At 34.7% G+C, this 25,462-nt stretch overlaps 1 protein-coding gene and 1 non-coding gene across 3 annotated transcripts; both read right to left on the bottom strand.

The window, feature by feature from the left end:
• Nucleotides 1-5,323, bottom strand: LOC136218821 (transcription initiation factor TFIID subunit 9-like). Of its 2 annotated transcripts, XM_066005941.1 has the most exons (3): nt 5,076-5,323; nt 673-933; nt 1-386 (listed from the first exon to the last, which is right to left on the bottom strand). In XM_066005941.1, the coding sequence occupies exons 2-3, from the start codon at nt 928-930 to the stop codon at nt 93-95; spliced, it is 552 nt and encodes a 183-aa protein (XP_065862013.1). In that variant the 5' UTR covers nt 931-933; nt 5,076-5,323; the 3' UTR covers nt 1-92. The 2 variants fall into 2 exon arrangements, with proteins under 2 accessions (XP_065862013.1, XP_065862014.1); XM_066005942.1 differs by lacking the exon at nt 5,076-5,323 and having other exon boundaries at nt 673-957.
• Nucleotides 5,324-21,627: 16,304 nt separating this feature from the next.
• On the bottom strand, nt 21,628-21,734 carry LOC136221300 (small nucleolar RNA R71). The gene has a single exon (XR_010685074.1). It is a non-coding gene; the product is annotated as a small nucleolar RNA R71 (small nucleolar RNA).
• Nucleotides 21,735-25,462: the final 3,728 nt, after the last annotated feature.

Genomic DNA, 25,462 nt, shown 5'->3' with positions numbered 1-25,462 from the left:
TAGGAAATAACATCAGAAACTTGATTTATAACAAATGATATTTTCCATTTCCTATTCTTAAATATATGATACATCACATTCCGAATTAAGTCTTACTTAGGACGTTTTGCAAGAGGAAAGGATACCCTTTGAGGAGTAGGAGTAGGAGTAGTAGTAGTGAGTGGGATTTCTGGCTTTGGTTCTTGAGATGAGGAGTTTGGATCAGCCATTTCTTCATCCTCTTCTTCTGTTTCTTCAACAGCATGGGCTGCCTGCTTCTTTGGTATTGCTAGTTGGTAGTTTGGGCTAATCAGTGTGTCCTGCTCTTGTGGGAGTGGGATTCCAGGGCCACCTATTGTCTTCGGCAATGGGATTTTATTCCTGCTTCTAGCCAGCTCTAGTAAAACCTAACAATTTGTAATTTCAAATGTTAAGCATAATCCACTTTCAATTTAGCAGCAGCACTGAAAATGATATGATTATCTCTTATTTAGCTAGTTTACATTCACTTGCATTAGTTTAAGGAATGCCTATGACTATGTAAGGATAATGGATCCAAGTGCCTATGACTATGTAAGGATAATGGATCCAAGATGGCTTGCAGGGATAATTGAAGAATCAACCAAAATCTGCAACTTTCAATGTAGAATACAATGATAAGACAGCTCTATAATACCAAAAATTGCTACTTACTTCTCTTGGTGGTGGTTGTGAGAAGCTGAAATTCACTTTTGACTGAATAGCCAGCTTGACATCATCACAATCAACTGTAGATTTGCCAGCGTGTTCTGAGTAAACCTGTGCATCTGTTAGAACATCAGCAACATAACGATACCATAGCTCTAGAAACTGGTGCATAACGCGAGGTTCATAATCCTCCACACCCATTGATTTAAGAAGTGATTTGACAATCTTTGCATCTCTTGGCAAGTTCTGATCTCCTTCAGCCATTCTCTGCACAGGATCCAGTACCCAATTTAATAGCCAACATTAGACATCTGAAATAACCGACAGATTGAACATGCTTTATTTAACATAATGGACAAGCGGTTGAAAATGGTCTTGACACGATTAATCATTGAAGAAAAAGATCAACAAAATGATAATTAATAAAATTCCAAAAGAATAATGCTAATTAGAGACTGAAAATGGTTTTGTCATGATTAATCATTAAATGGAAATGTAAGACATGTACATGACATGATGAATTTTTTTATTGAAAACCCAAATAATCAAATAATGTGATCCGAAGCCGCACGGTAAAGGCTTCCAAGAAGACAAACAAGTATGATAAATCAGGCCAATTAGAGGATTGGAAAAGCAAATGAGCAAGATGAGTAATTTGCGGTTGAAAGTGACTTAACTGAACTTTAGGCTATTCTCAAAAATAGGTAAAAGGCTTCTGGGGACAACTCAATAACAATCAAAATGAACATGCTTTATTCCCTAGCAATATCTCCTAAAACAAAATCAGAAGTTATCGAGAGGCTGAAAATTTATAAAAGAGGTGCTTGTAAAATTGGGTTGTTGAAAGAGAATAAGCGTAAAAGGAGCTATAGCATGAAAAAAAAATCACAAAATGCAAGAATGTAGATATTCATGAAAAGCTAAAACTTTGATGGATGGGATACAATAGGGTTAATACACATATTTGCCCCTGTATTTTTCCGTTTCGATAGATATGCCCCTATATCAAATAAACGTACATATTTATCCTAGATTTTTTTTAAAAACAGCAAAAATATCCCAATCTAAACAGAATGCTTATTTGGATAACTCCGTTTATCTAGTCATCACACCACTAATAAAAAAAGCTCAAAATGTTGTCTTTTTCATTTAAAAAAAATCCAAAATTACAGCGTCAGTTCTGTTGTATCTCTCTCTCTACGTGTTTCCTCTTCAATCTTCCTTTCCCATTTTTTTAATTCTTCTCATACTACAAACCCACTTCTCTGCAACATCTCTCAATAAATCACATTCAATCTCCTCTTTTTCACCGCACTTCCCTTCTCAATAAAAAACCGAAGCACCGGCTCTGGCCGCCGATGATTGTAACAGGATTTTCTTATCTTACCAGTACCAAACAGGAACTAAGCTGAAGCCTACCATTCCTTCCCACCAACCTTACAGATTCGAATCGAGGCTTACTATGCAAAACAATGGAATTGATGAACTCAAATCTTGGAAAGTCTTTGTGGGTTTTCAAAATGATGAGTATTTAGTTTCTGCTTCTAATGTTGTTCTTGTTGATGGTACTACTTTGCCTACTAAAGTTGGGAATGGTACTATTTTCGCTGGGTTTCCAATGACTGATTTGAAAACTCCGATTGCTACTGCTGGAGATTCTACTCAGACTTCTGTTCAGATGAAACTTTTAGGGACTCAATTTGGTGCCCTTTGAAGGATGTTCCTTTGCTTTCTGAGATTTCTCTCACTTGTTAATGATGGCTTTGTTTGCCCTAGTACTATCACTGAAGGTAAGTTGTTGGGTTTTTTGCCCCTGTATTTTCACATTTAAACAGATTTGCCCTTATATCAAATAAACACATAAATATATCCTCATATTTTTTAAATACAACAAAAATACCCTAATCTAACAGATTGATGAGATGGCACTAACAGTGCAACACCTCAGCCTCCACGTCTTCTCCACCTCACCTTCCACCTCAACTAAAAATTGCCAAGTCACATCTTTACCATAAAAATTGCCAAGTCACATCTTTACGTACTGAAATTCAAAACTTTTCCATAAAATCTCCCAAATCAAACAAACCCAGAAACAAAAATCCCCCAAATCAGAAGTGAAATTCAAAAAACCCAACAACTTACCTTTAGTGATAGAACTAGGGCAAACAAAGCCATCATTAACAAGCGAAATCTCAGAAAGCAAAGGAACATCCTTCAAAGGAACACCAAATTGAGTCCCTAAAAGCTTCACCTGAACAGAAGTCTGAGTAGAATCTCTAGCAGTAGCAATCGGATTTTTCAAATCAGTCATTGGAAACCCAGCAAAAACAGTACCATTCCCAACTTTAGTAGGCAAAGTAGTACCATCAACAAACAACATTAGAAGCAGAAACTAAATACTCGTCATTTTGAAAACCCATAAAGACTTTCCAAGATTTGAGTTCATCAATTCCATTGTTTTGCATAGTAAGCCTCGATTCGAATCTGTAAGGTTGGTGAGAAGGAATGGTAGGCTTCAGCTTAGTTCCTGTTTGGTACTGGTAAGATAAGAAAATCATGTTACAATCATCGGCAGCCGGAGCCGGTGCTTCGGTTTTTTATTGAGAAATTGAGAAGGGAAGTGCGGTGAAAAGGAGGAAAAAGAGGAGATTGAATGTGATTTATTGAGAGATGTTGCAGAGAAGTAGGGGAAACAAGTAGAGAGAGATACAGCAAAACTGAAGCTGTAATTTTGGATTTTTTTGATGAAAAGGACAAACGTTTTGAGCTTTTTTATTAGTGGTGTGATGACTAGATAAACGGAGTTATCCAAATAAGCATTCTGTTTAGATTGGGATATTTTTGCTGTTTTAAAAAAAAAAATCCAGGATAAATATGTACGTTTATTTGATATAAGGGCATATCTATCAAAACGGACAAATACAGGGGCAAATATGTGTATTAACCCTAAAATATAGGTTTATGGAAAGTACTGAAGAGGATAGAGAATTAGCAATACGAGCATAAGCAATTCAAGTAAACCGATTAACTTCCTTAAATGCAGAAATGGGCTTTTGCAACTAGACAAAATGTGAATATAAGCTCAGAACAACAAAAGCTTGAATTTTCTCCTACAACTTCCCTATCACTTAACTATGTTCTCAAGGGAAAACTGAAACACAACATCTAAAGAGGGAAAAAAGGTTGTTGAATTGCAATGAAAGCATCAAAACCTACAAGAATATTTAGATTTGCGTTAATCTGCTTCGTTCACTGTTGACATTCACTAATCTATCAACTCATCAGGTGTATGTTTCTTATCCATCATACCTTTGTTATTTTCAGCTTGCACAAGGTATTGGGCAAGCTTCTTTCTAAAATACCAACAAATAGCATATTTGTCAAGGTATCTTAATGGAGATTGACAAATGAATTCAGCTCACACACCACAAAAATAGAAATATGCAAGGAGGATTTGAGAGAAAAAAACAATGTATTGACTATTGATACTTCTCTGCTGAGTTACAAACCGAACCCCACTCTTACATAGAGAAGAAGAAACAACTATCAAAAGGAAAGAAGAATACCCATGCAAAATCACAGCCCAGGAGAAAACTCCCCTTCTCTATGCTATAAGCTTAAGAGACCCAACAGCAAATATTCTCCCCTACTGTGTACACAACACACCTTTATATAACACACACACACACACTCCGATCCCCTCAACATGATCCAACGTATTATAATGCTTAATACCAATACCGTTACTGCCCTTAATATTTATATACTATATTAGCATTCTCTTATCATATCTAAGCATGAGTATCCAACCTATTATAAATGCTCATCTTCTCAGCTACTTGCAGATGCATCCTCTAAACCTTATTCGGATTAAAAGAACTGGTCTTAGAGGTTACAACATGCAAGGCAGGTTTGAAAACGAGCGTTTAGGATTTCCACCCCACATAATCTCTGAGAGCTGATTGTATTAGTGATAAATCCAAATTAACTAGAGCATTCAATATTGTAACAGTACCAAAAAAAAAAAAAACAAATTATAATTCTTTCCATCCATTTTATTCCATTTTTTTCTTTATTATCGCAATGAAGCTAACTAGTCAGATAAATCAACAAATTTAAGCAAAGAATATACTAAGGGCTGACGAATAAATAAGAAAATAGCGGTAGTCCTTGCTAACTCATCTTCAACATAGCCAAAAATCGATTCCGAAGCATACATTTGTTCATTTCTATAAAACTAAATGGGTAATCAAGATTCCTCACTGAAATTTGATATAATTGCTTCAAATTTCCAGCAAAAACAAACAATGGACGAAACCTTGAGTGATGGATGGGTGGATGAGAAAGGAACGTTTGTTCCTCAGCCAAAAAATTAAAATTTAAACCTTGTAAAGGTAAAGCAGACTAACCTTCAATATAAATATCTAGCTGTACTAGATGATGGGTGAAAGAGGAAGAAAATAGGGATAACTGAGGAGCAAACAATGGAATGATAGCAGTGCCTTTCCTTCGTTATGTGTTAAGCATGGTGGGTGACATCTGAGGCTACTTTGGGGAATGGGGAATATCTGTTCTTCGGGTTTGCTTCATCGCAATGATCCTTCGACGCTCTCTTCAACCGGCTCAAAAAGAAAAAAAGATTTGAGTTAAAAAGATGCGTACGGAAGTGAAGGGTTTGTTTGGACATGGTTATTAGAGTAAGCTAACGAGGCTTTTGATCTTTGTAGTGCATTAGGCTTTTGATTTTTGGTTCGAGCTCAAACTTATAGTTAAAACCCATAGAATCAGTTCAACTAAAAAAATAACATGTCATAGAACCGTTTGAATTAAAAGTTCAAACTTATAATTAAGACTTGATTATAAATTTTATATTAATCTTTAACATATATAACACAAGTTCAAGTTCAAGTTCAATAGCCACAATAAATAACATCATCAAGTAGCATGCGAATAGGTTCACCATTCTATTATTATTATAGCTATTATGTGCAACCTATTGTTTGAGGAGCTATTTCTCCAAACCAGAGTCATCGCCTCATTTTTACTACTCTCCTCCTCATGATCTTAATTCCTTCTCTTCCTATCCTCCTCCAAGGTTTTCCTTCCCTTATTCTCCTGGTAAATTCCTCTTCTTTATTTCATTAACTCTCTCTATTTATGTCATTTGTTTTCAAAATTTATACTTTTAACAATTCGACTATATATTTTTTTTAATGTGTAATGTGACTATAAAAGAACTCTAAAAATCCTTTTTTTGAAATGAGTAACGTTTTTTCAGTAATTTGGATAAATAAGGGTAAATGTGATGAAATATAAATGCTCAAAAGTCTAATATGGTGAAATAAAAGCTCAAAGAGTTTAAGATACCAAGACTAGAATGTTGTTAAAAATTTAAATTTCGGAAGCAGATTAAATGAATAAAGGTCTATTAACCAAGTTTTATATTCAAAATTGACTTTTCCAGATATTGAGTGCTTAATGTGATATAAATGAAATGAACAATGCTTTTTTAACTGAATTAGAGGTACTAAAAGACTTAATATGACGAAAAATAAATGATCAAGAGTTGTGTGGTAAAATAAAAGATTCAGGACTTAATCTACCAAAATCAGAATGATCAATGTTAAGTAATACAACCTCCTAGTCCAATGTTGAGACATCCATGAGCGGCGTACAAATGTCTAGTCCTGCAAACTACATAATCAAAATGTCTAGCCTTGGACGTTTATATGCTTTAAATATGCAGTCTATAAATTGGCTATCTTCATTGCATTCTCTATGAATATTAATTCACATTTCTTAGGCTTTGTATTTCTAGACATCTATTTCAAATCCCATATACATATATATGTTTCTGTGATACAAATTCATTTTGGGATGAACGTATGCCTAAATTTATTAGTAATATGGTATTAGACTCTTCTGACACTTAATATGGGATAATAATGTTCATATTTGAATTGTCAGAGTGCATCTGAATTCAATGTTTAAAACACCGATTTCAAATATAAAATATTCTAAATTGTATCATTGATTGTCGTAACAAATATGTGAGTGCAATATCTGATATGTCTAACATTTGACACTGGTAGTTAAACAATGATTTCAAAGCAGCATCAACATCTGACATGAAATTTTGTCCGGTGATTCGATATAGCTGTTCTTTGCTATTGAAATCAGTGTTTTAATTTGAACACCGATTTTATACGTACTTAGACAATTCAAACAGACATATTAGGTATTCAGAACACCAATTTCGATGATCACTTGTAACAGTATATACTATATACAGTAAAACATTCATAAATTAATACTCGATAAATTAATAACCTCTTTAAAATAATAATTTTTTCTGGTCCCGACTTGGGTCAGTTCACTAAATTAACACTCGATAAATTAATATCTCTATAAATTAATAAAATTTCATGGTCCCAACATTATTAATTTATAGAGATTTTACTGTATTATATTAAGATTGTCCATTTAGATTACCAATTGATTTAAAGAACTAATAATTATCAATTATAATGTCAAAAGAAAATTGTCTGTTTGGGATGCTTAGGGTTAAGATTGATAACATACCTTAGTTCTTTTGATGAAAGACAATCTTGCGACTGTTGTCCTGTACTTGAGAGTGGAGATTTGAGAAGAAAGAAACAGATTGGACAACAACAAGCAACAGTAAGGGCGGATTTGCAAAGATGGAGTTAATAGAACAATCTTTTTTCAAATCAGTAACCTTCCACAAAAGTATCAAATAAAATCGACGGTGAGGAGCAACGGAAGCGGTGATCTACTGTAACCCTAACCTATATATATATATATATATATATATATATATATATATATATATATATATATATATTAATTTCACTTAATTAAATTATTTACCTTATAGTAGTTTTCCGTAAAAAATAACTACATGTGAACTAGGATAAAGTTCAGATATCATTGATGTAATTTACCCATAGTGAAAGTGGAAGGTGGAGAGATAAACAAATTTATTTTATTATTTGATAGATTGATCTTGTATCATGACAATTGAGAAATTTTAGGGTACTCCTGGAGTAATACTCCTTGCCAATATTCCTTTTTATTTGTTTTTTTCACTTTTCATCTTTGCAACATTTGACTATTTTCCTGAAACTTGTTATGCAAAAATTAGGCTTCCCTGAGTTATGGATTGATTGGATTATGTTGTGCATTTCGACTGTGGAATATTCTGTGTCGCTGAATGGGTCTTTTGTGGGCCCGATTACTCCTGGCAGGGGTTTGAGACAAGGTGATCCCCTATCGCCGTACTTATTTATACTGTGTGCTGAAGTCTTATCTAAACTGATTACAAGGGCGGTGGATGAGGGTTCCATTCACGGGTGCCTCATTGCTAGGGGCGCGCCAACTATTTCACATTTGTTTTTTGCAGATGATAGCTTCCTGTTTTTCAAGGCCTCTATGGAGGAGTGTAATAAGGTTGGGATGATTCTTTCTGAGTATGAGGCAGCATTTGGTCAGGCTATCAACCTGCAAAAATCTGGGATTTTCTTTAGTCCGAATGTTGGCCTGGACCTTCGAAATGAGGTATGTAATTCCCTTCAAGTCTTTCACCCTCTAGACATTGGTCGCTACTTGGGCCTCCCCTCACTAATTGGGAAGTCCAAAGTGGCGATTTTTAGTTTCCTCAAAGATAGACTCAGGAAGAGATTAAGTGCATGGTCCTTTAGATTTCTTTCGGCTGCGGGTAAGGAAGTCCTAATTGAGGCGGTTGCCCAGGCCCTGCCAACTTTTTGTATGAGTGTTTTTAAATTGCCCAAATCCCTTTGTCTGGACTTAGAGAAAATAATGAATTCATTTTGGTGGGGTATGAAATCAGGAGGTAGGAGATCGATTCATTGGCAGAGCTGGGACAGGCTTTGCAGGGATAAGAGAGAGGGAGGCTTGGGTTTTAGGAGCCTCCAGAAATTCAATCTTGCCTTACTAGGTAAACAGGCCTGGAAGTTGTTGGTTACTCCAAATTCTTTAGTGGGTAGAATGTTCAAAGCTAAATATTTTCCTAGTGACCAATTTCTTTCCTCCAAATTAGGCAATAATCCTAGTTTTGTTTGGGGGAGTGTTTGGAGAGCAATTGAGGTTCTAAGATTGGGGGTTCGGTGGAGAATTGGGGATGGGAAGTCAATTCATGTGTGGAAAGATCCATGGGTTAATACTGCGGCTCCATTTATGGTCCAGGGGGATGCTGTTATGCAGCAGGATGATACAAAAGTGGCCGACCTGTTTATTCAAGGTAGGAAAATCTGGGACAGAGGGAAGGTGGAGGATTTGTTGTCTGAGGCAGATGCCAGAATTGTGTGTAGGATGATGTTGCCTATCAGAGAAGTTGAAGATGGACCAATGTGGAACTTTACCAAAAATGGCATGTACACAAGTAAATCAGGGTATAGAGCTCTGTGTGATGGTTATGGTGGAGAGAATCAGGAGGATGGGTGGAGTAAAATTTGGAAGATGCATGTGCCTCCGAAAGTTAGAATGTTTGTTTGGAAGTTGGCCTCAGGGTGTGTGGCAACTAGGCATAGATTGGCAGGGAGAGGGGTGTCAATTCTAACACAGTGCCCCTTCTGTCACTCTGACACTGAGCATGACCATCACCTCTTTGTGGATTGTGTATACGCCCAAGAATGTTGGAACCTATCCAGGATCAATACGGATGTATTCCAACCTGATTATCTAACGGGTTCTATTTTGCAGGTACTCTTGTCCAATGATCAGGAACTCATAACCAAGGTGGCAATGACGCTTTGGGCTATTTGGAACCAAAGGAATCAAATAGTCTGGGAGAGCAATGTTCAATTACCAGAAACGGCAGTCTCTCTTGCAAATAACTACCTTGCAGCCTGGCGTCAGGCCCAGTTGAAGATCCTTCCTGTTGCTGCCCGTCATCCATCCACGCCCACAGTAGCTGATGCCGTCAATGCACAAAATCATCCGAGCACAGCACATCAGGCGGATGCTGCGACATCGACACTAGTACGACACACCAGTTGGTCTCGCCCCCCTCTAGGCTTTGTCAAATGCAATTGTGATGCAGCTTCTTTTAAAGCTGAGTTTCGAAGTGGGATGGGAGCTTTACTTAGGTCCTCTGATGGCTCCTTTATGGCTTGTCGTAGTCGCCAAGTCCCCTTTATTGATGATACCAGGGAAGCTGAAGCATTAGCTCTTCGTGAGGCACTGCTTTGGTGTGCCTACCTTAATTGTATTAATGTGTTGTTCGAAAGTGACTCGCTGATTGTGGTTAATAGTGTCAATTCGGTTGACCCAGACTTGTCTGTTTATGGGTCTATTATCCAGGATTGTAGGTTTTTGTTAAGCTGTCGACACGATTATAAAGTGTCCTTCTCTCCATGCCTAGCGAACAGGGGAGCTCATGTCGTTGCACGACATGCCCTGTCCAATGCTAGCGAGTTTGTTTCTTTTACTGCTCCGGTTTGGTTGCAGAAGACTATTGTTGCCGATTCTGATTAAGGAATGAATACTCTTTGTCTTCAAAAAAAAAAAAGAACAATATTATATAATTTTAATATTTAAAGACTAAATTCTCTTCATCTTTAAATTTTTTTTTTTTACTCTTTCTTCTCTATATGATATATATTCGTTATAAGAGAGTGTTTTTTAACTTTTGTAAATTTTTATATACTTAAACATTTGTTCGAAAATTAATTTATCTGTTTTGTTAGCTTAGAATGTTTACAATAGGCTTAATACATCATTTGCCCCCTGAACTTGTCCAAAATGGTTGATTGGCCCTCTGAACTTTCAAAGTGTCTCGATAGCCCCCTAAACTTGCATAAAATGTTCAGTTAGCCCCCTAAACTTGTATAAAATGTAATCAATTAATCACTCGGTCGTAAACAAGTAAGTTAAATACGGAAGATATGTTACACGTATCTTAAAGAAGTAAAACGACCAAGATCGGGGTATGCAATTATAATATTAGAGAAGAAAATGTTTTATAGTTAAATAAGTAAGATATTCTTTTTTAACATATTTTAATCTATTTTATGAAGGATGTAATAACATTCTAAGGCACATGTAATATATCTTTCGCATTTGCTTACTTTTTTACAATCGAATGATTAATTGATTACATTTTACGCAAGTTTAGGGGGCTAACTGAATATTTTATACAAATTTAGGGGACTATTGAGACACTTTGAAAGTTCAAGGGGACAATCAACCATTTTGGATAAGTTCAGGGGGCAAATGATGTATTAAGCCTTTACAATATATCACATTCACATACTCTATAGTTTTGTTCCAGACTATATTTAAATTATTCTTTTTTTTTTTGTATATTCAATTATCTATTGCAGCCCCCTAGAATGTTAATTCTCCCCGCTAGTTTAGATATGATTAAGATTAGTTTACTCATTCTCCCTTGTTACTAAACCAATGGAAAATTTTGATATCCCCCCGTTGATTGAGAGACGAGCTGTCGGGGTTCGACTGAAAAACTATTTATCGAAAATTAGCATTTGACTGTATATTTTCTTTCATAAAAGCGTATTTCTTGAACATTGGGTTTACTAAATATCCTTAGTATTAGAGCGTATATTCTGGGAGTATGCCTTTATATTTGATTTGTTTTATTATCAGTTACAATGAAATTATTAAAATTTGATTTGATGTGATTTGTACTTTCTGATATGCGATTTGTCGCAGTTATCACTTTTATTTTAGAAATCTGATAATTCGTTCAATCAGTTAAGATTTTCTTATTTACATATGTATACTATATGTTTTCAAACTGGTACACGTGCTCAGTATATCTGCATTTGTTATCTGCCCTCTCACCGATCTTCATAACATTAGGACTTTGCATCTATCCTTGATGTCGGGTTGTCAGTTGTCAGTTTGTCGTCAGTTGTGTCAACATTAGAATCATGTATATGATCGGTGAAGGCAATTACCTGTTATCTGTATCTGTTATTGGTAGCGCGCTTACCATTTATCTGGCGCTGGTGGTGTGCAGTATCACCACTCTGTTACAATGTACCATGTGTTTTAAAGATTTTGCCTTATTTTTTATTATTCTAATATTTGATATTTTGAAAGGCTTTAGTATTATGTTTGACAATTAATTACCAGTATTTTGAATTGATTATCTTATATTGACCCTTTAGTTTAACTGATTTTGAAATACTAAATTTTGAACTATAATTGTCATAATTTAATAGTATCAGTCTGCCTGCATGTTCCTTTTATATTGTGTGTTATATCTATCGCTTACTGAGGTTTTCGCTCGTATAGACGAAAATCTCATACCACGTTGAATCTTTCTTTTTCAGATTAAGTCCTTGTTCGTGAGGTAACCATTGGATTGATGTTGAAGGAGACTGCTTAATAATTTAGTTTATTTTTATCTATTGGAGACTTTTGCTTATTGGTTTAGACTTGCGCAGTTGATTCCTTTAAAGATTATTGATGTAATTGAGACGAGTTTGATATTTTGCTAGTTGATTTTGAAGTTTTATAGTTCAAAACTAAGTCTAGCATATATTAAAGTTAACTTAATTTATGTGTCAGTCATGGTCTGGGTTGGGTCGTGACATCTACCGACCGGTGGAGGCTAGGTCGTCGGAGCAATGCTGAATGGACAATAAGGACACCTGAATTACGGGCGGTGGAGAATAGGGCATTGTATCGCGATCGTTAACCAAAGCAAAGAGATGTTTTGTTTTGTAATTTATCTCTGCAATTTTTCAAATGAAACGTTGTTGTTTCAGTTTAAACGACGTTTAAAATAAAAAATAATAAACTTTAATAATAAACCCTAAAGAATATTGAAAGTGTTATATGACCCAAAAAAAATAAAGCATAACAAATTTAATATGAGACTTAATATAAGTAAAGTTGTTATTTTATGAAAAAAATTACTAACTTCACGAAAAATATGAAGGTCACATAAAATCTTTCGACTTTACAGTAGTCTTCTACTACTAGATATAGTTTACGTAAAGTAAGACTGAATTTATGTAAAATTGTTATTTTTTACTAAAATTTACTAAGTTCTCCAAAAATTGAGTTTCACGTAAAATATTTACCTTTTACGAAAATCATTTAGTGTTATTTACTAATTTTATAAATAAAATCTAAATTAATTAACAAATAAAATTATTTTTACTAATATTTTAACGAAAAATAATTACTTTATATAAAAGTATACCAATATTACGAAAATTTGTAAAGGTTTTATACGTTTTACATAAAATAGTGTCAATTTACGTAAAGTCAGACTTAATATACGTGAAGTTGCTATTTTTCAAAAAAAATCTCTAATTTCACGAAAAATATGAAGTTTACGTAATATGTTTCAACTTTACGTCAATCTTGTATTGATCGACATAGTTTACGTACAGTAAGACTGAATTTACGTAAAGTTGTTTTTTCGTTAAAATATTAACGAATTCTCCAAAATCGAGTTTCACATAAAATATTTACCTTTTACAAAAATCATTTAGTGTTATTTACTAAATTTATAAATAAAATATAAATTAATTAACAAATAAAATTATTTTTTATTAATATTTTAACCAAAAATAATTACTTTATGTAAAAGTGTACAAATGTTACGGAAATTTGTAAGACTTTTATACATTTTAGGGTTAATATACATATTCACTCTTGTATTATCACGAATAAGCGCCCTTACATCAAATACATCCACAAAACTATCTCTAAACCTTCCACAAACCTGCAATTATACCCTAATCTAACAAACCTGCTTATTTGGTATAAACGGTGTTCGACATCATTACATGTCCCTATTTACAAAATTAGAAATAATTAAATTTTGGAACCTACATGGCAACTAATATTTAAAGCGTTAATACAAACAATGTAAGAACTCTTTCGACCTTCTGTTAATAATATTTAAACAACAAAACCCTTCGCCTTCTTCTTTCTATCGAGTGAAAATATCTTCGAATTCCGGTGGAGAAAAAACCGCAGAACAAAACCCTTCAACTTCTTCTTTATGTCGAGTGAAAAGTTCTTCGAATTCTAGTGGAGATGAAATACGTAGAACAGTAAGCCTTCAAATTCTTCTTTCTGTCGAGTGAAAAATTCTTCAAATTCCAGTGGAGAAGAAATACATAACAGTAAGCCTTCAACTTCTTCTTTCTATCGAGTTAATTTATGGGTTTACCGCATGCAAAATCGATTTCTGGGTATATGTTTGACATATGTGTTTTATGGGTTTTGTCACACCCAACCCTAGACGACCTCAATCGGCATCGGGCATGAAATAGAAAGATCACAATCAATACTTCGGAGTCTCCAAATTATCCAAATATCATAAATTTCAAACTTTTCAAGTATTCCTCTTAGATATATATTCTAAATAAATCAATATCCTTACTACATTAGTCATTCAAGAACCTCAACATATTTACCAACTCCATTACATTAGGACTCCATGACAGATTCGGCCTATATCTGGTCTAAAAATGCATAACAAGATTCAGGTACGAATCTGATTTTCCAGCAACACCTATATAGACAATTCTCTATATCTCTAGCTCAATGTTATGACTTACTCATAACCCATATCACCAAAATTTCATACACCTAGATATTGCTAACCATCAAATCTTATTTTTAGTCCTCATTAGCTAGTTACTCAATCCTCGAAAAAGTTCAAATTATTTCTTAGCTTTCACCAAATATCCATATTCCTCAATTACTATCGATTATTTCTTAGCTATCACCAAATATTCATATTCCTCAATTACTATCAACCTTACACTATGCCATTTTCCCTTTCACATGACACAAGATACATGACAGACATTTGTTTTCGTGTCGTCTGAATATGTTTCGTGACAGTATTTTAATTCTATGTCATCGGAAGGCGAAATAAAAAATGCGCTCGCGTCTCAGATGACATTACGGTTACAGTATGCTGTCATCCCAAAAAGAACGCGATTTTGATGGAAAAGTCACTTAAGCATCAGACGACACTTCGAATAAATGATTGTCATTGTTGTACGAAAATAAAAAAGCGGCAACCAGAACTTAGAAAAGCGGGGGAGCAAAAAGAGCAAAAAATTTAACGCGCGCTCAAAACTCAAAACCTAAAATCGATTCCCCCTCTTCTCATTTCTATTTTCATATCCTCTTTTTCTATCTCCACATCTTTCATCCTCAAACTAAAGATCTCCAAATAGTTTCTCTCTCTTTCCTCCTCTCAACAAAGCGTTGATGGCAACACCTTAGAGCAGCCATGGTCTCCCTTTTCCTACTTTGCTTTATATGTTGTCTTTGTTCCTCCATTTTCTTCAGCTCTTAGAGGATTGATTTTAAAGTTGGAGGTAAGGTTCCCCATATTTTGAATCGATGGTTTACCTGTCTTGTTGTGGCCCTAATTTATGTATAGGTTTATACATAATCTACAATATCTACATGTTTAATCTTTTTGTTGTCTTTTTCTCTCTCTCTAGGCTGATCTGCAGATCCAAGATGACATTAGTCTCCTTACTTGTGGATCTAACAAGTTCTGTCCATTTGGTTATGGCCTTCTTGAATTCAAGTTCTGGTAAGTTCGATCTGAATTTTTGGGCTATAATAAATTTATGTCATCTATTATGCGTTTTTGTACATAAATTGGTGATTGATCTTGTGAAGGAGTTTTTGGATTATTGTTGAACTAGGCAGTTTGGGTCTTGTGATTTGTCAATTCCTTCAAATTGTTTCACAGAGATGATTTTAGATAATTGCTTCAGGTAACTTTTCGCACTCTGAAATGCACACCAAGTGTTTGTTTTTATGACTAACTGAACTTTTCTACAATAGACAGACCAACAAAACATGTGTATGTATGCGTGTATGTTTGTGTATAATTGGTTATTGTGACCTTCATCTTCATCTCTTATAAACAATCCCTTTTGATGTTCTGTTATGATACATTCCCATATTTCTAGGATTTGCTAATTTGACCTTGCTAGGATGTGCTTTTGGTGAATCCTTCTAATTTGCATAACTAATGGCATCTTTTGCCATGGCTCAAAGATGTTTGCTTTATGTGGTTACCATCAAATGCTGATGAAGATTAGTATTTGAGATTTTGGCTATGTAATTAAGCAAATATACATGTTTTGATGAAAGCATGTTATGTTATTTAGAGAAGCATGTAGTCGAAATGAGACACAACTAGCAAAGACTACCTATCAATATGTTTCCTCTGTAACTTTAATAATTCACTTCACCCATTTCTAATCTATACAAAGACAAAATGATTATCCTCTCTTTAATTAGGATAGTTTGGAATTATATATATTTTGCTGTAAGTTCAAATTCAAAAGAAGTTTGTTTTTTGGTTTGTAAGAAGATATTTGTCTTATATATAGAAAAAAATGGAGATGATAATCATATGGGTAACATGTATAAATACTAGTACATGTATAAATACCCTTCTTTGCTTTTTTGCCCCTTAATCACACCAATCTAATTATTTCCCAATTTTACAATTAAAGTTGTGAAATTAGAGTTTGCTCTCACTATACATGTAATCAGATTTTGAAGTAGATACCAGACCAATCAGATCAATAACAAGTAGTTCTGCAGTGAGCTGTTTGGTGTATTGGGAAGGAAAGCTTTTTGCGGATTATGTTGATAGGATTGTCAAGGTATACTATTAGGGAGAGTAATTAAGACCTGGCCAGGTATTTAATGCACTAATTATGTGGCTTTGTTATTTGTTAGTCCAGATAATTTTATTTTTCAATCCCTGTTTGATCTTGAACCATATTTTTCGATCTCTGTTTGATCAGTCATTGAACTTGATGCATCAAGATGCATAACATATATTGAAGTTTCCTAGTACATGCTGCAGATATGTTCATCATAATATTTGTGCTTGCTGATTGCTTCAGTTTCATCCTGATATGTGATTTCAGTTTGTGTCAATGTTCTTTCACATTTGGCTATGTTAATAAAGGCTTTGATTATATGAAATGTTTCTTGACAAGAAATGAAAAATGGTGTAAGAGAAGCAACCCTTTTGCTTCTTTATATTTATATGCACAATGATCAGAATAATTTTTTAAACTTAAAATAACATAAGATCCATTTTATCCTAAATTGTGTTTGTCATGTTTTTGTCCATATAAGTTTATTTCTTGTTGGTAGATATCATGTTCCCCAAATAAATTCTACCTTTGTTCTTGTTCCCCAAATGAATTTGGGTCTGATTTCTATTAATGGATTTGCTATGAATTTGGGCGAGATTTTGAAATTTTTGCTATTTTTGGATGGTGTATTGTAGTTGGAGACATCAACGAATCAGGGGCTGAATCAAAGAGCTCCTTTGTTTAAGGAAAGAATTCCAATCAGAATCCAAGTATGAATGCCCGCTTTAACTTCTAGCTTTGAAAGACCGTGCCATCTTCTGTGCACCATAAATTTTAATTCCCCCTTACCTAGTTTTTTTTATAGAGAGAGAGTCAAGGGATCGGTACGGAAGATTGGTTCGCTCCGAAAAGCTCCTTCCCCGGGCGAGCTATTAGCTTCTTTGATATGTCTAAGGCAGGGATAAGGTGCCAAAATAGGCCTATGGTTTTTAGGGAAGTATCAATTTAGGCTCAACATACAAAATAGCACCAATATAGGCTTAACATTTAAAAAAGGTACCAATTTAGGTCTCAATATTATTAGATCCCCTATCGTGTTATTAGCATTCAGCTGCTGGTATTTAATTCTCTAATCTCAATGTTTCGGTTAGTTTCGTGTTGTTTGATGGTGTGAAAATTGAACTGTGAGAGCTTGATTCAGTTGTTTTGGGTTTGTATGATTGATCTATGCGTCTGTTCGGTTCTTCTTTTTGTAGCTCCTTTTTACTTTTTGAGTCAAAACCGCAGAATAAAAGTGTTTGGTTAGTATTAAGAAGGGTAAATTTCATCAATAGTGTACAACCTTTGCCCCATTTCACACTTTGGTGTATAACCTTTATTTTGTCTCATTAATATGTACGACTTTGTAGGTGACCTCCCACTATGGTGTATGGCCGGTTAAAATGACCGGTCAACGCCAGTCAACACGCCACATAATCTTTTTTTCATCTCTCCCATTTACAAAAGTGGGACCTCTAAGATTAAAATGTCTAAAATGCCTTTATTGATTTTTCCTCTTAATTAACTAAAGTATAATTTCACATCAATAATTTTTACATTATTTAAAATAAAATAAAGGCCCAACAAATACTTAAATCATTTTTATGTCTTTTGATATTTCCTTTCACCATCATTATTCTCATTCAGATTTATCCGTATCTTCTCTCTTTCCTTCATCCTCTTACTTTGTCTCTCCTTCGTCTCTTTCCATTTATTCACTTCTATCTCTATCTAAAGTTCAACTTTAAAAACTCAAATCCACAGAGTAAAAACTCATATAAAATGGAATCCAAAAAAATTAATTGAATCCCATGAATCCAAAAAACTCAACTGAACTATAAATCTAACAAATTAATACAACTAAATCCCTATTGTCAAAATCCCTAAATTCATAATAAAAAACATCATACTATTGGGAAAATTAAAAATCGACGACGATAGTTCCGCAATCTTGACCAGCTTCTACGAGAAGATCTGCAACTCCAAAACAGTCCTCATCCGGTGTGGCTGATACTGCAATCTTTCGATAAAATCCGTCATATAGTGCCTCCGCGAGATGGAGAAGCTTCGGAACTGATTTTTCGAGTAGAAGCAGCGGATATCGTTCACCGGTGTATGGAGAAGCAGTGGATATTGTTCATCGGCGCACGGAGAAGCTGCGTATATGGTGGAGGAGAGGAAGCGAGAGGAAATGGTGGAGGAGGAGATGGGAGTTCGAATAACAGGGGAAATAAGAGGATATACAGATAGGATAGTGGATTCATAGAGAAAATTTGTTGGCATGGTTTCAGTTGCTTGTGATTCACAGGAAGAGTTGGATGAGTTGAAGATGAACAAGATTTATGAATATTTTTATTCAAAGTACATCCAAAATAGGAAAATGACGGAGATAGAAAATTATTTGGGATAGGAGAGAGGAGAGAGAGTATTTTAATAGTTTTAGGAGTTAAAATCAAATAAGGGTATTTTAGAAATTATATAAGGGTGGGTCCCACTTTTGTAAATGGGAGAGATGAAAAAAGGGTGATGTGGCGCATTGACTGGCGTTGACCAGTCATTTTAACCGGCCATACACCATAGTGAGAGGTCACCTATAAGGTCGTACATATTGGTGAGACAAAATAAAGGTTGTACACCAAAGTGTGAAATGGGACAAAGGTTGTACACCATTGATGAAATTTACCCGTATTAAGAAACATCTTCTTGTAGCTATTTCGGAAGAAATTCAACTAACTTGTACCCGCAAATTGGTCAACCAAACAGGCCTTATGTAAATGAAATTCTGGTAATAGGTTGACTGATCAAGCTTTATTGTCAAATTGTTCACTACATGAACCGGTTGGTTTCCTTTATATATCTTTGGCATCATAAAACAAGAATATGTTCTATGGGAATGTTCTGAAATTCAAGAGTTAATGAAGCAAAGGTAGCTTTCAAGAGTTAATGCATCAAACAACCACTGCAATTCAAGTTGATTTCATTTTTCTGGGAATGTTCTGTTTCTTTAAAGTACAGAATTTTTGAACCTGACCTATTAGTTTATTTCTTATATATTGAGTCATGTTTATTTGTGAAATGTAGTTGACTAAACAATTATGTATTTGTGAAATCTTAATTGGGGTTGTGGTATAGGACTGTTAAGCCCAAAATATACCTAAAATATCATCAATAATTACATCAGTTTTGCTACGAATTTATGCTATTTATAACTGTTTAGAAAGCTTTTACTCTCGAATATGTTTCTTTCTTGTAAGGTACATAAATATTTGGTAAAATCCAAATAGGAACGAAAAGAGCTCAAAAACAGAAGAAAAACCCTATAAAAGGAGTCGAAGACGACATAAATTAATAACGCCAAATCGAGGACGCGAACGAAAGCAGAAGAGCCGAAAAATGTTCCGTGCCGCGACCGCGGCCCCCACATTCACAGTCGCGACACGCGTTCCTCGGTTTCTCCTTCCCTTCCGTTTGAAGACCAATTGATGCTCCCCCATTCTCGGTAGAGAATTTAATATTCTCGGTACGAGCAGGAGTTTGTAGAGGCCTAGTTACACAGTTTCGTTTTCGACGAAACGCGATCGTTCGGGTGGATAAAGATGTCCTTTCGCAATGGACACGATCCTTCACAACGGACACGACACTTCAATCAAGACTCTTCAACATCTATAAATAAAGAGTTGATGGAGAGTTGAAGATATGTAGAAAAAAGAGATTAGTATAGAATTTATGCAGAAATTCCGAGTCAAGTGATTCAGAAGTTAGATTTCGATTCTGTAAAAAGCAATATGATGTACACACATTGTTTATTCAATAATAACAAGTTTAGTAGCGTTTAGACATTATTCTAGTTTAGTTTTCATTTTGGTAGTAGACCGACCCAGTCTCTATTACGAAGATTCAACGAGAAGATTGAGTAGAGGATCCGCCCCTGAGCCTGACAAACTCTAACGAAATCCAAGGAAAGGATTGACAACCCGTTCACTTGCAAGTCGTCGAATGTTTCCATGCTCCATGTTCTCTGTAAACTTGTATCAATTTATATTTCATCTAATAAAGTCCGTTCTATTCGATAGATTTTTATGCAGCACTTATGGTAACCAATCCACTAAAGTGACTGCTGGTGTTTTCATTAAAACGTATTTAATCCAAAATCTTTACAAGGAAACTTTGTTGAACACTTAGGCAAATTATTATCTCGAAAGAGTTTTAATTTGATTAAGGGCAACTATCCCGGAAGGGTTTTGTCATGTACAAAGCCAATTAATTAGAGGTTCCGTCATTTATTTCATCTTTATAATTCGTACAAAGTTTAAAGTTGTTTTCTTTGCTTAATGCAAATAAATACATTTGTTTACTTTTCTAAAAAGTACTAAACGTTGCTATCTTGCAAATTCATTCTTAAAATAGAGTATTTTCTAACGTTTTCATAATCTAATCTAATTCTCATTCTAGCAATTTCAAAACCAAAACCGATTAAACGATTTTTCCATATTATAAACCTAAAAGTAAATTTAACCGATTGTAAATAAGTTTTGTTTAAAAAACGTTCCCTGTGGGATCAATATCTTTTATTACTACAAGTGTATACCGTGCACTTGCGGAAATCGCTCAACAAGTTTTTGACGCCGTTGCCGGGGAACGCCAAAATTTTTGACAAAATTTTAAATTTTTCGTGTTTTATTACGAATCTAGGTTTATTCAAACTTTTATATTTTATTTTATTTCAATTACTAACATATTTATTTTTCAAATTCTGTTTTGTACGTAGTTTCGGTTCGTGCGAAATTTCAAGTTCATGCGCAGTTCTCGAAGTTCAGGCACGTCACCAGATCTTATTGACCCAGAAATTGAAAGAACTCTTGAAAAGAACAAGAAAGAAAAGAAAAACAAAAACAAAACCCCAATAAAAACTAGAATTACCGAGCCAGAAGTTATGGCCACACTTATGGATTACGCTAGGCCAGGAGTGGCCGGTGTAACAAACAGTATAGTTAGACCCCAAATTAATGCAAACCAATTTGAAATTAAGCCTGCGTTGCTTAATATGTTTCAAAATAACGTAACATTTTACGGGTTACCTAACGAAAATCCAAATACCCATTTGACAAATTTCTTAGAAATTTGTGACACTTTTAAAATACCAAATGTGACTGCAGAAGCAATCAATCTTCGCCTTTTTCCTTTTACTTTGAAGGATCGAGCCAAAGAATGGTTAACTTCTATGCCAGCCGCAACATTTGAGACTTGGGAGCAATTAGCCCAAGCATTTTTATCAAAAAAATTTCCTTTAGCAAAAACCGCAAGAGTCATTAAAGAGTTAACATCTTTTTCTCAAATCGATAATAAAACTCTTTATGAGGCTTGGGAACGTTTTAAAGAACTTCAACGTTTATGCCCACACCACCAATTGCCCGCCGAACTTTTAATGCAAACATTTTATAATGGATTAACTCCTACGACTAGAGGTTCATTGGACGCTATGTCTGGAGGGTTATTCATGAAGAAAACATCTGCCCAAGCAAGAGAACTTTTGGAGGAAATGGCAATCAACAGCAGTATATGGCCCGCGGAACGTGAACACGTACCATTAGCGAAACCATCATCCTCAACTACTTCATCAGTTAAAGGTATAGTGAATCTTGATCCAGTAGCGATGTTGCAAGCCCAATTTTCTGCCTTATCACACAAAATTGATAAGTTTATGGCACCGTGTGATCCTAATGGTAACTCAATCCATACGGATGTGGATTACGAAGGTATGAGTGAAATTGAACAGGTAAATTTTGTCCAAGGGCAAAACCAAAATAATAACCCTTATTCCAATACATATAATCCTGGATGGAGAAATCATCCTAACTTTAACTGGAGAGATAATAATAATAATAATACTAATGCTAATCAAAATCGTACTGCTAATTATCAAAATCAATCAAGAGATACGATTAGCACTTTATCTTCTAAAATCGACAAATTCATTGATGCTATGAGCGGAAAAATAAGTAATCACGACGATGGTTTTAAACGGATCGAGAGTAAATTCGATCAGCTTATTAAAAACCAATCATCTAGCATCCATAATTTGGAGATTCAAATTGGACAACTCGCTAAATCAATTCCATCCCGCAAAGAGGGAAGTCTTCCAAGCCATACGGAAGAAAATCCGAAAGAGCATGTTAAGGCTATCACTCTTCGTTCAGGGAAAAATTACTTAGGCTCGGAAATGTCCGGAAATTCGACCTTACCTGGAACTGATTTACCGAAGCCCAAAGAAGATACATTAAAACAAAAAGATACACCAATTGACTCTAGTACAAAAACTTTTGTACCCAAACCACCTTTTCCACACAAAGTCCGCAATAAGGACTATGACAAACAACTTTTAATATTTTTAGATAAACTTAAGAATTTGCATATTAATTTGACGTTTATGGATGCGATTACACAAATTCCCAATTATGGTAAATTCCTCAAAGATTTAATTTCAAAGAAAATCAGTTGGGAAGGAATTTCATCCATTTCACTAACTGAAGATTGCAGTTCGATTGTGTCAAGCAATTTGCCCACTAAACTCAAGGATCCCGGATGTTTTACCATTCCGTGTAAATTGGGAGATATTGAATTTCTCAGTTGTCTCTGTGATTTAGGAGCAAGCATTAACTTGATGCCATTATCTATTTTTAATAAGTTAGGCTTAGAAGAAGACATCAAACGTACCAATATGGTTTTGCAATTAGCGGATCAAACCACTAAAAGACCATACGGTATAATTGAGGATGTTTTAGTTAAAGTTGACAAATTTATTTTTCCTACCGATTTCGTTATTTTAGATTTTGCTTATGACGTAAATTGTCCGTTAATCTTTGGTAGACCGTTCATGAACACGGGACGTGCTCTAGTTGATGTGTCGGAAGGGAAAGTAGTTTTAAGAATAGGAGATGATAAGATTGAGTTTGATATGATTCAAGCGATGAAATATCCTATGAAGGATTTCGCTTGTATGAAGCTTGATTTAATTGAAGAATGTGTAAATGACATTGTTCAAAAAGAAGAAATAATAGAACCTATAATGAGTGAGGAACTAGAAGATAAGGACCCAGAACCTTTGATTCGAGAAGATGGACCAGTTCCGCCTTCAATTATAGTTCCACCTAAATTAGAACTTAAAGAATTACCAAGTCATTTGAGGTACACTTTCTTAGGCGAAGGCGATTCTCTACCTATAATTATCTCTAACAAATTAACACAAGTCCAAGAAGAGAAATTGAAAGAAGTTGTTAGAAATAGGATAGGAAGTATGGGTTGGCAAATTTCATATTTAAAAGGTATTAATCCGAGCATTGTAATGCACAGAATTCACTTAGAAGAAGATAAGCCACCTAAAGAGGATAGGCAAAGACGCCTAAATCCGAATATGAAAGAAGTAGTAAAAAATGAGATTACTAAACTTCTGGACAATGGAATCATCTACCCTATCTCGGATAGTGAATGGGTTAGTCCAATCCATTGTGTACCTAAAAAGGGAGGCATAACAGTTGTAAGGAATGAAGAAGGTGAATTAATACCTACACGAACCACCACTGGTTGGAGGGTTTGTATAGATTATAGAAATCTAAATAAAGCAACTAGGAAAGATCATTTTCCTCTTCCTTTCATTGATCAAATGATCGAAAGGATAGCTGGTCACACTTTCTATTGTTTTCTAGATGGTTACTCCGGATTCTTTCAAATATACATTTACCCGGATGACCAAGATAAAACAACCTTCGCATGTCCTTACGGAACATTTCATATAGAAGAATGCCCTTTGGTCTATGTAACGCACCTGCAACATTTCAACGTTGTATGACTGCGATTTTTAATGATTTCATTGAAGATATCATGGAAGTTTTTATGGACGATTTTTCAGTTTATGGAGATTCTTTTGATTCGTGCCTAGAAAACTTGGATAAAGTTTTGTCTAGGTGTGAAGAAACAAATTTGGTATTAAACTGGGAAAAATGTCATTTCATGGTTGACGAAGGAATTGTTTTAGGTCACAAAATATCTGAAAAATGATTAGAAGTTGATAGAGCAAAAACCTCAGTAATAGAGAAATTACCCCCTCCAACTACTGTTAAGGGAGTAAGATCATTTTTAGGACAAGCCGGTTTTTACAGAAGATTTATTAAGAATTTTTCTGTAATTTCCAAACCACTCACTAATCTACTCATGAAAGATTCCACTTTTGATTTTAATGAAGATTGCGTTAAAGCTTTCGAAACATTAAAAACAGCTTTAGTCAGTGCACCTATTATTGCTAAACCCGATTGGGATTTACCATTTGAAATTATGTGTGATGCAAGTGATTTAGCTGTCGGATGTGTTTTAGGACAAAGGAAGGATAAGAAACTTCATGTCATTTATTATGCAAGTCACACACTTTCCGGTGCACAATTAAACTACACCACAACTGAGAAAGAAATGTTAGCTGTAGTTTTTGCATGTGATAAGTTTAGGTCATACTTGTTAGGTTCGAAAGTTATTATTTACACTGATCATGCAACATTAAGATATCTATTTGCTAAAAAGGATGCAAAACCATGTCTAATTAGATGGGTTTTATTGTTACAAGAATTTGATATAGAAATAAAAGACAAAAAGGGAGTAGAAAACCTTATCGCCGGTCATCTATCGAGACTTGAAGATGAGAACGGTCCCATAGGTGAAACTAACGGTATATGAGATGATTTCCCTGATGAACATCTCTATCAAATGAAAAGCGTCATGTCACCATGGTATGCAGATATTGCTAATTATCTTGCAGCCAATATTGTTCCGGAAGGATTAAATTTCCAACAAAAGAAGAAATTTTTCTTCGACATTAAACAGTATTTTTGGGAAGATCCTTTTTTGTTCAAGACTTGTGGTGACGGGATAATTAGGAGATGCGTTGGTGAAAATGAATATGAATCCATAATGTCGGAATTCCATTCTAGCTCTTATGGAGGACATAATGGAGCTAACAAGACAGCAGCTAGAATATTTGAATGTGGTTTCTTTTGGCCTACGATGTTTAAAGACGTCCGTTCATTTATTACTCGTTGTGATAAGTGCCAAAGAACAGGAAATCTAGGAAGGAAAGATGAGATGCCCCTCAC

The sequence above is a fragment of the Euphorbia lathyris genome, chromosome 2 (assembly GCF_963576675.1).
Source record: "Euphorbia lathyris chromosome 2, ddEupLath1.1, whole genome shotgun sequence".
Taxonomy (NCBI): Eukaryota; Viridiplantae; Streptophyta; class Magnoliopsida; order Malpighiales; family Euphorbiaceae; genus Euphorbia; species Euphorbia lathyris.
Note: the sequence above shows the minus strand (reverse complement) of the source record. Positions and strands in the feature narration are given on the sequence as shown.